At 34.6% G+C, this 18,842-nt stretch overlaps 1 protein-coding gene across 8 annotated transcripts in view; it reads right to left on the reverse strand.

Moving 5' to 3' along the window:
• The window catches only part of LOC143244784 (uncharacterized), a 129,358-nt gene that overhangs the window by 64,347 nt on the left and 46,169 nt on the right, over positions 1–18,842 (reverse strand). The window contains exon 1 of one of the 8 annotated variants that reach the window (XM_076490099.1): positions 1,239–1,450. The exons of the other annotated variants lie outside the window; for them this stretch is intronic. Coding sequence (XP_076346214.1) covers positions 1,239–1,405 — 167 coding nt within the window. The 5' untranslated portion in view covers positions 1,406–1,450. Of the gene's footprint in view, positions 1–1,238; positions 1,451–18,842 lie in introns of those variants that run through there. 8 annotated transcript variants of the gene reach the window in all.

The raw sequence follows: 18,842 nt of genomic DNA on the forward strand, positions 1-18,842 counted from the left end.
ATATGGCAGAAAATAGCTGATGTAATGAATACCACAGTTGGGGAATGACTTAACACAATATGACAGATGGAAAGCCAACAACGAAAACATCTATTGCAAACGAATACAACTAAAAACAGCTGATGTAAAAAATATGACAGAAGATAAGTAATGAAGGTCAATACAATATATAACAGCTTGTACATAACTAAAACAGAAAGCTTTAAGTAGATGATGAAAGTAACGCTGAGGATAGCCGATTTCATGGTAGTAATTCTTCTCAGTACCAAACAACTGTATATAGAGCTTAACGCAAATATAAAATACGGCTAATTAGCACTATCTGAAACCATACTTATAATACTGTATAATGGGGGAACACAGGAAAGTATAAGGGGAGCCATAGCAAATACACAATACCGTTAAAAGGTACTCCTTATCTATACATTCACTGATTGAACGGGGGAAGAGATGCCTTGATCAGAATAGGAATGTCCTGAGGGGCTTTGTACCGAGAAAGTCTGGAAACACATAGTATACGAAAAACCAAAAATGAAGATTCAGTGGAAAATGCAAACAGGTGACAAACTGACACCAGCTCTCTTACCTGAGGTTCGTCTTTCCTTGATCAGTAATACAAATGTATTATTGCATCAATAAATACATAAAATTATGAGGCAATATTACTGATTTTTACTTCGAGTTTTTTTTAGTCATCACAAGAGACAAGGTATCAGCTGACTCTAGCTTTATATCTTCCAAATTATCTACTTCTGAAACAGAAACAGAATAATATTTATAAAACGTGCATCATGCAGCAAATTCAGAAGTAGTTTCAAGTTCATGTTATAAATACTCCAACCGTGAACTGCGGCAATATTTATATATGTAAAATTTCCACTGTGGGGCAATCTAGCAAAATCACAGCTGATTCTGCAAATGCCTACTAGCGGAAATATACGCAGACATAAACATAGACTTTTAGAAAATCCAGAAACAACCACAAACTGGTTCTAGTGTTATGAATAACTGAAAGTTCTGGGGATAAACAAAATGAAACATACGTTGGATCATAGAAAGAAAATATATGATACCAAAAAAAAATAAAATGTGAAAATTGATAAAAAAAAGGTTTTGGTCTTAATTATACAGAGAAAATGAAGAATAAGGGTCTCTTGTTAAATAAGTTTAATTTACCCAGTGTACAAAAATACGAAATCCACTATACACCAGTTAAGTAACTAGAATCAACCGCTTACCTCACAACACTTCGAAGTGTCTTGCCACGACCCAGACGCCCCCTTTTTCTTCTTCTGTTGTTTCTCCGTCTGCGTTTTCTAGGTTGTTGTTGCAAAAATGCTCGAAAATTTCCTTTCCATAATTTATTTAAGATGAAGTTACCCGTGATAGGGTGGGGCGGAGGCATGGGTCGCGGTCTCTGGCGACGGCCCCCTGGGCGTGAAAGGAAGACCAGTTCTAACGACAAGACGACGAGTCGCCTCTATCCACATCGCATAATGTAAACTATCACGATTCATTGTGCTTCTTGACTGCACTCAGAGAAAATTCAGATCTATAAGTCTCAAGTTCAGAAGGATAAAGATGGATTCGAAATACTGGACCACTAGTAGAATTCTTATAACTTATACTGCACCTCATTCACGTGAAGCCGCTGAAGACTGCATCGAGAGGTTCTACTAAACAGGCTAGGAGTATCTGGAGCTCTTACCGACATCTTGTATTACAGATATATTGTATTACATATATATCAAAACAAATGCAGTAACTCTACTTGGAAGACAAAATTTTGAGCAGAATCATAAAACTGAGCAGTAGCAAAGTTGTTCAATACAACCAGTAACTACAAACTCACTGATCCTTCAACAGAGAAATGGAACATAGTTTCTCTATCGCTAACGTTAACTTTACTAATAGAGCAATAAATTGCTTTATTTAAAAATATCATAAGTTTAAGACTGAGTTCCAAACCATATCAACACCTGCGCACTGGAAGACGTTGGAAGGAATGACACCTTGCACTAGCAGAAAGGCACAACTGAACACTTGACCACAGGGAAGATTGTAAGGCCGTTAACTGGAAGACATGAGTTAATGGAAGACTAGCTTTTATTCTTACAACATTTTACTGTTTCTATTAGATGACATTTACAACTGGTGCTTCTAGCTGTACCAGCGTTTCAAAGAGCAGGTTGTGTGATTGTAATTTCCTATCTTAGCAGTCTTTGTTACAAAGGACTGAAGTGTTGCAATTTCATCGCGGAATCAAGACCTCTGTGCTGTCCTGATAAATATATATTTCATCTGCAATGAGGCCCAATTTGATGATACGGTGTTTAACATCGGCCGTATTTACTGAAGTCAGACATCTCTTTACTTGGAACAACTACCGAATGACGTACTTATTTTCTATCTAGCGTTATATATTTAAGGTAGTTATCCTGATTATTTTTAAATCACTAGTTTTTCTATCACACAGAAAACAAAAGTATACTTTACAAGGTGAGAATGAGTTGTTTGGATAACCACGCTTCACACTATCACAACTGACTCAAAAACTACGACAGGGTTGGAAGACATTACGATGCGACTTAAAGAGAGAGAGAGAAAAAACGGTTTTTAATCGGATCAAATTCTTTTATACACAGCTGAGTATATACACAATCAGTCTAGTTTGTCGTATTTTGAGCTCAACTTAATCAATTTCATGACTGAGCTATAAGTGTCCTACTTGACAAAAGCCTTTCAAGGATCTGAAGGGTTGACATGATGTGCCTTAGTGACAAATTAAAGTCATAGAGGTTCGAGACCTTCTTCCTGAGGTGCAATATGTACAGACAGATTTAGAACAAGCATATCATAGAAAATTGATACCTGTTTACGTCTCGTACAAAATGGCTACCTATTTCTGGTCAGGAGCGAGTCTAACCTCTATTTATGATTTCGCTGGCACATTCCAGATGATGAAGTTCAGTTTATCACTTCTTTCCTTTTTTTTTAACTAACGAATATACTGGCGGCATTTTAACAAAACTTTCTATTAATGTATGAACTATAGCGCACTGGTAGCCTGAAAACATAAAGGTGAGGCCATGTTGTCAAGTGATACCCAGCCTGTATGAGGTATTTCCATCCAGCATCTTTAACATCCCCTGTAACTATGACGATGGGTGTTTATCCTGCTCGCGCTCGCTGCAGCAGAGAGCCACGCCCTCAGCGGAAATGATTGGATCAACGTGTCGGCTTACAGCAATTGGACCAACCACTAACAAGTTCTAGTTATACAGCACAGCTCTACAGGGATCGCACACGTCATTCTTTATTATTATTATTTCTCGTATCATATCCAAAACTAGACAAATGCATCACATACAAACACACTTGCAAATTAACTAAACCTATACCCTTATGTCACTACGTATTTCGACCTCAAGGAAAAGTAAAATAATAATTACGTGCTAAACAAGCTGCAAAATTTCCACGACAAATTGATATTTACAATCTAGAAATACAATTTGTCAATGACTGATGATTTTTACAAAGTTCAAATTTACTTAGAAGTCAACGTTTTAAAGTAAGCAGTTATTATTCGAAATGCAGCTATATCAATTCCCAAAAAAACGAGTAAATTACGAAAAATATCAAGAACTATATTATTAACGTATCTTGAATATCTCACTTTACGAGCAGGATCTCTATTTGTATTAAATATTCTGAGTGGCATTAAGAACGCAACAGGTAATAAAATGAGTTGTTTCATACAGATTGAGCTATAACGGTGCAAACAAGCCTGGGTTTTAATTATGAGTATTCTCTGAAAACAAATCAGTAGTTCAGATCATTTCACTCAGCGTGATCACGTGTCAGTATTTAAACCGGTCAAAACTTACCCATCCCTTGCTGTTGTACATAATGTGAGAGTATGGAAAAACTTTCGTGTGCAGTATCACACTGTTCCTTCAGCCTATAAAATATCTGGTTTTAAAAGTTTAATTTCACCACAAAGAAAGATGCCACGGTTAACGCAAGAAAGCAGAGATCAGGCGGTCGAGATGCTAATGACATCAGCCAGGGTCGCGGCACACTTTGGGGTGCACCTACAACGCACCTCCGCACATGGCAAGGGTGTGTACAAATTGTTTGAATGAGAACAATGTGGTTGTTCTGGACTGACCTCCATATTCGCCCGATATGCTCAATGGGACATTCTGGACTAGCGCATCCGTCATCGGGATCCTGCACCCAGCTCTCTCGATGAACTACGTGCAGCACTTCTGGCTAAGTGGGACATCGTCCCCCAGAGGCAGACTGACAATCTGGCGACATCTATGCCACGCATGATCCAGGCTCTTCTGACGGCGAATGGAGAATATGCCCGTTATCAGTGTTCTCGACGTTGAAATCCCGATTAAACTGTTTGTGTGCAGTTTCTAATCAAATTTGAATATTGTGTAGTGCAAAGACATGATGCTTTCATGATGTGTACATTCAAAACTTATATTTAACTGTATGTAGGTTGTTGCGTTTTTAGTGCCTCTCAGTATATCTTTAATTCAAGAATATAATATCCAATCATTTTACATAGAATAACCCACACTTCTAAAAGAAATGCCTTCAATCCCCAATTGTAGCTTTTATTTATAAAAGAAACAGCTCAATTTACAAGCATAAACGACATTCATTAAGCACCATTTAGTCCACCAAAACTTCCACTGTATTAAGGTAAAGTTAAAATTTCTTTATTTGAGACAGGGGATTGAATACGTTATATTAACATGATCTGAAACAGATAAATAAATCAGTATCTCACGTCACAACCACAGCTGTGGAACAGTGTGTATTAATCAGTGATGTCGAGAAACCCTCTTGATGAGAAATTTATATGCAAAAACGGCTCGTTTGGGTTGAGAAAATATTTTACATGGAAGAGCGAACAAAGTTTCGACCTTTTTCGGTCATCGTCAGGTTCACAAAGAAAGAGGTAACTGACCGGAAGCTGACCACATGTTTGAAAGGGGTTGTGTAACTGAGTGTCGGAATGTAGAGGGCGGTGTTAGATGTTTGAATATATAATTTATTTATTTTATTATATTAATATAGGTATAAAGGCGTTCCTTTATATTGGTTTATTTTTGGGTTTAAGTTGTTGTATAAATGAGGCTTCTTTAATTTTGCGTTTGTTTATGTTTGTTTCTTTATATAGTAATTGAGTGTTTTCTATTGTTATGTTGTGTTTATTTGACTTGCAGTGTTCGAAAACGTGTGAAGGTGACTTTTTATGTTCTTTGAATCTGGTTTCCATTTTTCTACTTGTTTCTCCAATATAGAAGTCGTGGCAGTTATCACATTGTATTTTGTAAATAATGTTGGTGTGGTGTTTGTCAGTGTAGTTTTTACATAGTATAGACCTCAGTTTTGTGCCTGGTTTTTGAACGTTTTTGCACGTTTGTAGTGCTGCACGTTTTTGAGCGAACGTTGTTCGCTCTTCTATGTAAAATATTTTCTCAACCCAAACGAGCCGTTTTTACATATAAAAGTGTGTATTAATACTACCTTTTGACATTTTATGCCCTTGCGCAGGTAGTTTGATTCCATCGAAAATTCATTGTTTTGGGAAGGATGTATAAGAGTAATTTCTGATATTCATACCCTAAGATCATCAAGGTATGTTCAAAATAGGAATTTCCAAGCCAGCAATGAAATCTGTAGTTAACATTATTTGAAAACACGGAAATACAGATCAACTTATGGCATCATGACCATCCAGAAACATAACTGTAAAATCACCAGATGCAGTCTCTATGAATTTCTAAGGTCAGGCTGTTGAAATGAATGCTTGGAAAGCCTTGTCTTTGTACAGTGGATGGATTACAGAAAGATCCTGGGTCGAGTAGAGGGTTGTGCACATGACGGTGTTGCAAAAGTTTTTTATTCAATGAAAGTTTCTGTACTGTGTGTGTGCATTTTTCAATAAAAATTACTGTACTTTAAAAAGTCTCTTCACATATTTTACTACTCTTGAGCTACTCTTTTGCCAATAACCAGTGAGATTCACCGTCACACTATAACATGGCTGAAAGGGCAAGCATGTCTGGTGAAACGGGGATTCAAACACGCAACTCTCAGACTGCAAGTTAAGCATCCTAACGGCATGACCATGTCAGGTCAGGTAAACAATCATGTCCTGTAACACAGTTTGTATCATTTACAAACTTACAAGTTGAACCTACCCTTAAAACATGTTTAAACTTTTAAAAGGCGTCTTCAATATTTCACTACATTACTATGTGTTCCAGAGAAAACAGTCGTGCTGTAATGAGCTATTTAAATCCTGTAGAAACAATTTCGAAACACTTTTTTAAGCTAAAGCATATTTACTGCATTAACGAAGTGTTGTGTGGTATAAATAACGTGTTGAATCACATTTCACACTGAAACTTCCAGTACCAATGTAGCTTTACCAATATGCCCTTGGTGTGTGTTTTCTTATAGCAAAGCCACATTGGGCTACCTGCTGAGCCCACCGAGGGAAATAGAACCCCTAATTTTAGCGTTGTAAATCCGTAGATGTACCACTGTGCCAGCAGGGGGCATGCCTTTAATAAAAACACATATTTAAAGTAGTTATTTTACATGCTGAACCATACAATTATAAATGGAGCCCATGATTCCATCGGCTTTTTAAATTAAAGTATTTAAGTACCACACTGCTTGTGGACCCATGACTTTGTCAAATATAATTTCCAAAAAATCTTTAAAAAAATCAATGTTGTAAATAAACTCATTACTAACTCCTGAGGTTTATGTATGTTAGAAAATGGGTGTAATCTGGTATTTTATTACAAGATGTAACGGTCTACATTACCGTAATTTAAGACTTAAAACTTGTATCAAAGTTATAATTCCTCAAGTCCTACAATTTACAAGGCATGAAGTTTTTCAGTTTATAAGATCTGACATTACACATTCTGTTAAATGCTATCTGTGCCTAAAATTATGCATAGATAATATTTTTGTAGATAACAAGCTTGGCATATAGTCATCATTATGTTACTTTTCAACTGGAATTGTAAGTGTAAACGAAAGATAATATATAAAATAAGAAAAAGACAACTTAATTATTATATAAATTTTAATTATTTATTTCATCATAACTAAAGCCAATAGTAGGTAATTTATAAAAATAAATAGAATTTGATACAAATAAGCATTTGGTTATCATTAAAACCTAGAGTAGGTCATTCAAGATATTTTACTCGGATTTGTTTGGATTTCATACTTTTTAAAAGTTCCTGGTTTGTTATTACTATACGAGGGCTGTTCAAAAAATACGCGGACTGTTTGAATTGCGCGGCTCCAGTTGGTTCCAGGGGAATCCGCTTGGTGTCGCTAGGTTCGCACAGATCAGCTGATTACGACGCCATTTCCCGATTGCAGATATCTTCATTTGTGTATTAGCTACGCGGTTTTAAGTGAAGTGCGATTTTTTCGTTTGTCGGATTTCAGAATGAATGATCTGAAGGAGCAACAACTTGCTGTGAAATTTTGTGTTAAACTTGGAAAATCTGCGACTGAAACTTTTTGCTATGCTTAACACGGCTAGCGGTGATGTTGCTATGAATCGTACGGCATGTTTCAAGTAACATGAACGTTTCAAGGATGGTCGACAGTCCATTGAAGATGATGAGCGTCCTGGACGTCCTTCCACGTTAACTGACGACTCACACGTCGACAAAATCAACACCCTGGTGCGGGCAAATCGACGTCTGACTGTCAGGGAGCTTGCTGAAGAGTGTGGGATATCAGTTGGATCTTGTTACGAGATTTTGACCGAAACATTGAAGATGCACCGCGTTGCTGCGAAATTCAGCCTTCAGAACTCGTGAGTTTTTGGCCAAACACTCGATCACTGTTCTTCCCCACCCCCCTACTCACCTGACCTTGCTCCTTGAGATTTTTTCTTGTTCCCCAAACTCAAAAGAACCTTGAAAGGAAGAAGATTTGAGACGATTTCCGAGATTAAGGCAAATGCGACGAAAGAGGTGGAGGACATTACAAAAGAAGCGTACGAGGACTGCTTCAACAAGTGAAAACACCGTTGGGATAAGTGTGTGCGTTGGGGAGGAGAGTACTTTGAAGGGGTCCCAGACCTGTAACTTCTAAATAAAGTACATTTTGTTTTATGACGTCAGTCCACGTATTTTTTGAACAGCCCTCGTAGATGCAGTTAGGCTTATTAGGTGCAACATTAGGCCGAGCAGTATAAATACTTACTTGCACATTTTCTAATTCTAATCTTCTTTAACGATAGTTACTTTAATAAATTTATCATTTAATCAATTGATAACTTTTAATATTTAACGTATAACGTGATACGCAAATTATAAAATATAGGAATTTCACTGTGGTTAATTCTTCTTGTTATTTAAAACGTGGAAATGAAAAGCTCTACTTGAATCGAATCAGGTATTGTTACTATAATCTTACAAAGATTACTGCTTGAAGGACAACCTATGACAAACTCTTCTAGTTTAAAATAGTTGAAGACTAAATATATTAAATTCATCTTATTTATAACGGCTGCTTGGTGTTAAAAACAATAATATTCACAAAACACACACACTGATAAATAATAAATTAAGAAAACATTAAAAATTGTTCCGCCAGCCAACCGGCTGGGTTCCTGTGGCTGTTAGTTCGGTATTGGGGCAGTGCCGTGCTACCTGGACTGTGCACTGATATACATACTGTGACGGAACTCCATTACTGAAGGGAGGAAAAACCGTATCTTGACCGGTGATAAACTCCTCTAATGTGCAATTAATCAGTCAGTGATGAAGTTCTACAATTTGCATTATAAGACTTAAGTTCCACAATTTATAATACACGACGCTCCAAAACTACGTTATAACTTCTGAATAAAGAATTTATAAGACTAGAAGTATAATTTCATTTGAACACCTAGATACAGGTATCATCTTCAAGATACTTTTCAAACATATTCGCCATTCATAAAAATGGATTGCTACGTTCAGTTCCTTCGATAACAAGATCTAATATATATTATTTTAAAGATTAATTGCAGACTACACAAGTGTTGAAAAGACAATTACTTACTGTTGCTCAAACTTACAAATTTTAAGTTTATAATATTTTTAGCTATGACAAAGTAAAATTCACTATTACAAAAGAATGTCAACGACTTTTCAATTTATTTTTTATAAGGATCTGACATTTTATAACTAACACGTAGCTTGAAATGTAAATGAATGGTCATTCAATCTCACAATTAATATTTGGCAGACGTGATTTTAAGTGTTTACATTTCAACAATAGGTATACATATCTCACCAAATAGCAAAAACAGAGTGACACCACTGTTAAAGTGTGTGGTTAAGGCCCTGATATATCAGCCACAGTTCTAAAACAACTATTTCTCAGGCATTTCAACTTTCTGGAATCACTTGACGGAATGCAACGACTTTCGTGGCAGGTTCCTAAACATGCTCAATTGGACTGTAATAACAGGCAATCCACTTTGTATGGTTAATACCCCCATTTTAAGAAAGTGTCGGCCATTCAAGCACGGATATAGATATCACTACGTCCATAAACACTTATTTCTGCCCACTTCTTAATTTCACTCTCGCCATAAGTATGACTCATTTTGTCTATTGGAAATGTTCTTGTTAACATTGTATGGATATTAACACGGCATGCCATTTTGACCATTTTAACTGAGTGTCAGGGAAAGCACCTTTCGAGTGATGCGAGCTAAAATTAACAGACGGCGGTACTCTCCTTTTGTTGTATGCGAATAGTTTATCTTATTCCTTGCTCTGAAAACAGTTCTACATTCTACTATGGACACTATGAGATATGAATAAGCAAGAACTTATTGTAATTATTGTCTAATGGCTCACCACATGAATAGAACATACAAGTTTCTTTGGAGTACAGTAACAGTTCACGATAATTATTCGCCTTAATGTACAAAGACAAGCTGGAGAGGCAACACTATATGTTGCACATGATAAATGACCTATTGTTTGCTTCTCAGACCAGGGTATAACAGTAGACTGATGACATTCACAACAGTGGCTTTTATCTTGCCCGATCTACAATACTACGTATTCCAAGTATTCTTTGTTTTGTACAAAGTAAACAAGTTATTTCGGAAATTTACATACTACAGTTTTTCGAAGAATATTATTTCTCTATTTCAAATTCAGAAAAAAAAAAGTGTCTAGTGCGGTTGGTATTTCAGTACATGATAGGACACAAATGAAACAGCTGACCTATGCATCTCTCTTGGCTTGAAACTATCATAAAATCAATCAAACGGGTTGAGTTTAAGACTGCTGCCCTCTAAGGATAAGATTCACCAGACTGAAGGTTTAGTACCTTCAGCAGTATAAGTTGTAACTTAATCTGATAATAAACAGTCAAGAGAAGCTGAAAAGACAGGCATTAATTTCTCGTTACAGCAAAGCAGGGAGGCAGCCTATCTTAATGTGCAGTACTTGTACACCCGCTGTGCCTGCAGCGTGACACCTAACTGTTATCCAAGGGAAAGCTCGTGAAGCGCGCGCTGATAAAACCTCGTTCGGGATCATTGATAGCCGCATGCAGGAAGCGCCCTGTATTTTAAATAAAAGGCTTCTGCACAAAGCAAAATCATTTCCGTTCTCTAGGCAACAGATGATAAGAAATAAATATCAAAAGACTGAGGTATTATAAAAGAAATATAAGTACACATATATGCATACACCAGAAACATTAATGCGTGATTCAACGAAATTATACGTGTAGCTATGATGGAAAAATCTATTTACTTTAGAGCCATATGTTAGAACTTAAAAGTATTATTATTAATTGAACACACGCAACGACAAATAAACTCTGAAAGATGGATAAAAATGGCGTTTTATCCTCTTCCCAATAATTCGATTTTATACCTCTATTACGGATCTCTTCATTACCTCTATTATATATTACTAAATTTTTCGAATATGTTATCTTTATTCTGCCTCAAGCATATGAATTGGTGGAACTCACTTAAATTAAAGCTGCAACATTAAAATTTAAGCAATTAACATATGTAGGGCCGTATTTACCATAAGTCGAACTAGGTAAGTGCTAGGTGTTCACAAATAAAGCGGTCCAAAATTGTGGGTTTCAAAAATTAATATTACTACTAATAATAAAATATGAATTAATTAGAGGTAAAAATTTATAAAATTAAATATCCAGGTAAATTATTTGTATTATTTAATTGGTAAAGGTTGGCATTATGCAGTAAAAACAGTTTGAATATTTAACCACCTTACTTACTGGTTAAAGATATGCAAACTCTGTTACAATGCGCAAGCGTCAACTTCTCTTTCAACTGGTTTCTCGTGTGTATGTGTGTTTTTTTTTCATAGCAAAGCCATATCGGACTATCTGCTGAGTCCGCCGAGAAGAATTGAACCCCTAATCTTAGCCTTGTAAATCCGTAGACTTACCGCTGTAACAGCGGGGGACTCTCTTGTTGAAAACAGCTACAGACGATATTTCTTTCAAATACGCTTCGGGATATTACATTTGTTTTAAGCCCTTCACGCCTACCTCTATCAGGTACAACCTGAAGAAAATGTGCGACATCAATTTTTGAAAAATCATTTGTGATTTTATGAACAAGTTTCTCCCTTAAAATTAAAATGGGGATGTTGATATATTTTCTCTTGATGTTAATTTTTCTAGAATTATTTTAGTTGACACAACCAATTACCCGTTGAGCTATGTTATTATTATCATAATGGCTCGGATTGTTCATCGAAATGGTATTTTAAATATTCCCTCAATAGATTATCAAAAATTTACTGTACTATACAGTTTCCTTTTATAACTATATCCGTGTAATGACCCAAGTTTCTGGGAATGTCTGTAAATACCATAGAAAAAGTTAAAATTTCTTGTTATTCTTTATCTATTGTTACATGATAACTCATAAACCAAACCAATGGTGTCAACTAATTTCTCTGAGATGACAGTTTCAAACAAATTATCCGTTTTTATAAGTATTATTGATAATTAGTAGTAATTTTGAAAAATCATAATTTAGTGTAAACGTTGTTATCATTATCACTCGTAGTTAGCTTTCACATTTGATATTTCTTAAAAAAACTTAAGCACAGGATAAAACAGGAATCATCAGCTAAGAGACAAACAACACATATTACAGTGGAAACTTAGTTATGAATATAACCTCATTATGTTTATTGAAACACCGCGTTACAAACACAAGCAAAGAAAAATTTTCAAAGAAGAAAGTAATTGTAAGGAAGGCTAATATAAATCCTTCAAAAACAATACAAACAAGATAGTAAAAATGGCATATACCTACGTATTTTATTTTTGTTTGATAACATTCTTCTGCACTGTGTCTGTGCTATTATGTAAGGGATTATGCAGATTTCATCCCGACTATCTTGTTTCTGAAGGAATTATATGAACCATCCATCCACTTTTCTTTCTTTCTTTCTTTTCTTGAACAAATTTTTATTTACTTAAAGCTTATTAGCAGGGGAAGTAGTATTTAAAATTAAATTTGATGACAATACTAATAAAATATTATATTAAATATTCACTTTGAATGTTTTAAATCATACATTATTTTCTTGTTATTAACTTTTTTTTTACATTAACATATGTTTTTTCGTATCAATTAAATTTCTTGAACTGTATCAAACTTACTAATTGATAGTTTATTTTTGTAGTCACTTTTGAGTTCAGGTATTTTGTAACAACCTAAGTTAGTTGTTTTATATTTTCATCACCATATATTTTAACTTTAACAAGAGATAAAAATAGTGCTTCATTATTGTTATAATATTTAATATTTTATAATTATTCTGTATTCGTATAATTTAATCACATTTAACGTATTCAAAGTTATATATCATTCATAACCAACCATGTACTTTATATTTCTTATTGGTAAAATATTTTTTAACTATATTATTTTGTAACTCAAATATCAACTACGAAAGTCCGCTCGTCACATCGTTGAGATACCGATCACCACGCAACTTGAACGAAACGACAGCGCTTTCTGGTGCTACAAGAAAGACTGTCCTTCTCAAGATTCTTCCACCTGTATATATGAAACATACGATGCACTACTTTGAGCACATTATTAGATTTAAGGATAGGCTGGTATAGATCGTGGTGATAATAAAATCGAGGCAAGTATTCTAGCGCTCCACGCTTGGTATCGCTGGCGCACAAAAATCACAATCATTGACTGAATTTCCCAAATTACGTTTGCTTGCACAATTGTTAGACACATTGACGAAACACAACCAAATTTTTGTTCATCCGAAACCCTCGGCTACATCTCTATGATAACCTGCACGTTTTGCTCGCAGCACATTTCAATTTTGAAAATACCTAATTAAAGCGCGTTTCTTTAGCTCAGCAAGCTAACAAAGCCAAATCCACAAAAACAATCAAAAGAAAAGACGCTGAAATTCACCGATTTTACCATCACAATTAAAAAACTACAGTCATACAGCTGAACATATAGGAATGTGTTTCAGAATAAGTTTTGCCCATTATCGGGGCACAAGTTGAACAAAAAAAACGCGGCCTGGCTAACTAATGAATGAATATTTGCTGTAAAATTAACATCAGTGCTGTAACTGTCGTTACCAGTTTGGCCACCAATGTTAATTTCGTTCCTTTAAGTCGTACGCTTTATTTTGTTTGGCCACACCTTTTATCACACTATACAGTGCTTTTGATTACATTATCTACATATAGTTTCTGTAGTTCTGTGATATGATCCTTTGGCAAAATGACTAATGCAGGGTAAGAGTCGTACTTTAGAACTCGCAGTAAGGAACAATAAACGTAACACGACTTTCAACAAATGCTAAATACATTATTATTACGCGTACGTCATGAATAAAATTACTGTATATAATACAGTGAGACAAATACTATCTATTTACATTAGTTTTAATACTTTAGTTACTTTTTACTACACTGTTTTTTTTAACAAAATGGCCAAGTTAGGTCATTAGTGATCCAGTATTAATCATGCGCTTAAACTGCAACTTCATGTACTTGTTAGTAGGTATTACACAATGTATGTGTAACGGTATAGTAGTTTGCTCCGTTACACTGTGGTTTTATATTGCATTATAAATAAGTTTAAAAAACAACTGACATATTCTTTAAGACATGAGATAAATAGTTATTTAGTATTTGAAATTTACATGTTTTATATTTGCTACCCCGAGTTATTAGTACCTATATCAAAAAATAAAGGAATGGTCAAGTATCATGCAATGTTTAACGTTCTGTGTTTTTGCAATTAAATTACTAATTAACAAGTAGTGAGCTCTATAATTATTTTCTCTTTCATACGATTAAAGTCGCACTATCCAAACAGATATTGAAAATGAACGAACCAGGTGCATAAAAAGAAAAAGGAAGCAGCAAAGAGAAGAGGAAGGAGAAGAAACACATGTTTCTGGAAACAAAACTGAGGAGTTCAATTCGTCAAATGAAGTTTCTAAAGTTAAAAGTCAATAAAACATTAGTCTAGCTACAAATAACAATAATGAAAATAGCTAAAGAGAAAAGAATAAACAACAATGAAAATTCGTGGTTTAGAAATATAGCTTACTAGCCAGATACCAAATCAGAAATTCAAAATTACTTTTTTGATACAGAAACCTTTCTCTGAGCAACATTAATTAGAATCTTCAAATATAATTGTTACGGAAGAGAATAAAATGTCAACTAGAATGTTATGTAAAAATACATTATATCGTCAAAAAAATAAAATAATAGGTGAAAGAAAATTAAAATTAGTGGTTGCATATACTGTTATGTATGCAAATTATCTAGTATACGAAGAAATCAACTGTGACTTCTGATTACAACAACTAGTGAAGAGTACACAAAAGTTTATCGGTTTTTGTTGTTTGTTTGTTTTTAATTTCGCACAAAACTACACGAGGGCTATATCTACACTAGCCGTTCCTAATTTAGCAGTGTAATACAAGAGGGAATGCAACTAGTCATCACCAACAAATAGTGAAACTGACCGTAACATTAACGGCTGAAAGGGCGAGTATGTTTGGTGAGACGAGTTGAGCGCCTTTACCATATGGCAACGCCGGGCCAAAAGTTTATCGGACCATACGAAATCACAAGATCATATGTCATCAATAAATACGTTTCAGAGAAGATCCTCATCTGTAGGTCACCTATACACATAATTAGAAAAAGTTTGAAATTAGGTACCGAGAATTCTCAAAACGTGTTTTTACAATAAAATATTTAAGTATGCAATGGCATTTAGAGGAGCATCCGGGAACATTATTCTCCTCTTGTTAACAATTGAAATTATTTTGGTGCTATAGAATATCTAGTTTGATCTATTTCTGCCAAAACAAAGAAATGTGCAAATAATGGACCAGGTTTTGCAACTATATAAATTTCATAATATGTAACGAATTCGTAAGTGTTATGAATGATATCGTAAAAACAAAATCAAATAATAAAGAATGCAAATTATTACTCTTTAATTATAGGCTCTTCTAGAGTTATTAATCACGTTGATAAATTAATGATCATTCTTAGGTATACACAACCCAATGGTGAAGATGTAAAACTTGCTTTCTGCTTTGTTCCTGTATTTTCTTACATCGGAGAGAATTTGAAATTAACAGTATTAAATGATATACAATTCAATACACTAGACTGGTGGGGACAAAATTATGACAACAATGCCGATATGTCACGCAAATATCTAGGCGTAAAACCAAAAATGAAGTAATAGTATCCCTGCACTCTATACACCATGTTCAAACCATTCACTGAACTCAAATGAAACTTCTTCAGCAGAATGTTGTATGGTTGTCACAGAATAGTTTGACTTCGTTAAGAATATTTATTTGTTTTAACCCATCGGCGGACCAAGTACAAGGACATTAACTCTAAGATCAATAATCATCTAACTATAAACACTTCTGTGACTCTCGATTGTCTACTAGAGCAGATGCCATAGAAGCTATCACAATTAGTTACCATGAAATAATGCAAACTCTTAATGAATTATGCCAAGGCTGTTCACAGAAACGGTCGACCCAGTAAGAAACACAGAACTTGAGCCAAAAGAGAAACTTGGGATTTATCATTATGACGCATTTATTGTATGGAATTCTCAGTCGTTTAGATGCAACAAACAAGTCTTAAACCAACTACTTACAGGTAATGACAGACTTGTATCAAGTTCTTGTAGAATATTTTAAATATATATGAACAATACTACGATTTAAAAAAAACGGAACCATTAGAAGAAAAAAAATTAATGACCCTGACGCAGGGGATGCTCCTTTAATACGTACAAAAGTCTTTCTCAAGAATACTTTCTACTCGAGAAATATTAGTATCACAATTGTCATAAAGGTTGATTTCAAACACTGACATACATTCATCTATTAAATACTAATAGAACGTTTCGTCATTCACAAATGAATTAAAATTACTACAGAAAACGAAATAGTAAATATTTCGATGATCAAATGTATCAGTTTTCGTTGTTGTTTGTAATTAAGCATAAAGCTACACAATGGTTTCTCTGTGCTCTTTTCACCACGAGTATCGAAACCCGGTTTTTAGCGTTGTAAGTCCGCAGAGATGCTGCTGTACCACTGGGGGCGTATCAGTTTTTAACTCTAGCAAAAAAGGAAAAAGGACGCCGAGAGAGATGTTAAATTATATTTTTGAAACTAATATAACAACAAATTCTCTAATATGGAAGTAATGTTTCGAATACATTTAACGACATCAACTACAAATGCAAGCGCGTAACGGAGTTTTCTACACTCAAATAAGTCGAGAATTACTTATGTATCAATCTTTCGCAAGGAAAATTAACAGCTTTGGCACTGTATGTATTGAAAACGAAATTATAAAACAAATGAACTTCGAATAGGTAATTGATAAATGTAGTATGAGAAGAAAAAGGAAGCAAGTAAAATATTTAGAAATTAGTTTATTTCTATTTTACAATTTTCCAAGTATATGTGCTCTGATTTTTGTGATCAGATTAAATTAATTTTTAAACTTATTTTTCTGTTTGTTTCTTCTAAACACTTTGATATATTCGACAAATGTTTATGTTTATGGTGATACAAAAAGTTAATTAAATCCATTTCATGATCTAATGATTTTTCTAATACGATATCCGAAGTGCCACTCACTCAATAAAGTTGTGTTGAGGGGGCATGCTTGATGAGGGCCCAAAAAATTCTAAATATAACACTAATCTGTCCCCTTATATGTATCACTCCGTCCACCTATAACTCAGTATAATGAGAATGAGAATACTTGTTTCTGCATTGGTCTCCACTTTAGTTCATATAAGCTGCATCAGCAGACATTCAAATGAAAAAGGATTGAGCTCCACGCCTTAGTAACATATCTCAGATATATACATGTAGCAGGGGTGTGGAGCTCAAAGCTTTCTGCAAACTAACAGCACTAATATCAATGCAAGAGTACTGCAGCTTAAAGAATAAAACCAGTATTCTGTTCCACTATCACACTCACTCTTCCTACTTTTCCCAATTTATTTTGTTGTACTCAAATATTTGGTTTAAAGTACCTGCATGCTGAAAGCTGTAATTCGTCTGATGAGAAACGAACCGTATTAGAATTGCCATATACGGCTTTACCACTTCAAATGAAATTCTAATCTTAAACACATGCAGAATGGTAATAAAACCCTAATATCCCAAAGGCAGGAAACAAAAGTTTCGGTGGATATTTAACGAAATTACATTCGTATGTTGTGAAACAATTCGGGTGCTTAGAAGATTACGACCGAAAACCTAGCTCGAAGAGAAAAGAAGACTTGCACCGGAATTACCTCTTGTGATAGAAATATGAAGAGCGAATACTTTAGATGAGTAAAGTTACACAATCTTAGTGAACCACTGATGGCGACGCTATCGCCACACACGTCCTGTTTTATTGATCCAACGTAACCGCTGGTTGTGCAAAGATGCAGGCTGCAATTTCAGACTTTTAATAACATCGAAACGGCAACTGTCTCGCGGGTGGACTCTGCAGCATACTACAGTGCTTGCCATAATGTTTCCACTTCAATGATTCGATATGTGAGTTTGTAACTAATGTTATGGAAAACGATATGAGAAACTATCTTGCATCCTAAGGGCTTGGAATCTAAGATATTCACTTTATTGGCGTTGAACACGTGCTACACCCATCACCAAAATTCCTTTTTTCTTCCTCCGAGTTTAGGAGCAGGAACTATGGTTTATTATAAAACAAAGGTACATAAAACGCTTCGAGCCTTGAATGAAATGGGAACAATAACGAATTAAATATTACAACTTCGGTTGTGTGCTTCTAAACGTAATTATTGCATAGTTCTCTTCGCGTACATTGTTTCTGTATTAAACCAATGTTCCTCAGTCAATGATGAAGAGTAAAATAATTCCTAATTAATCTTTATTTTACTACGTAACTTTGTTTAAATTTCATTATACTTTTTTTTTCACAAAATAACTCACAAATTTTCCATCTTGACCCTTTATATTTTCGAATATTATATTACAAGACCATTTTCAAATTTACCTATAATATTCTGTGATCGATATGCCAATGTTCATAACAATATACTGTTTGTGGTAGGTGTTACATACCATAAAATTTACCGCAGCCAGTACTTTATCTAGATTTCACGGTTTTTTATATCTTTTTAATTCATCATACAATAACCTAAATGAATTTAGGTGTGTGAATAATATTATGACATT

Source organism: Tachypleus tridentatus, chromosome 2, assembly GCF_004210375.1.
Source record: "Tachypleus tridentatus isolate NWPU-2018 chromosome 2, ASM421037v1, whole genome shotgun sequence".
Taxonomy (NCBI): domain Eukaryota; kingdom Metazoa; phylum Arthropoda; class Merostomata; order Xiphosura; family Limulidae; genus Tachypleus; species Tachypleus tridentatus.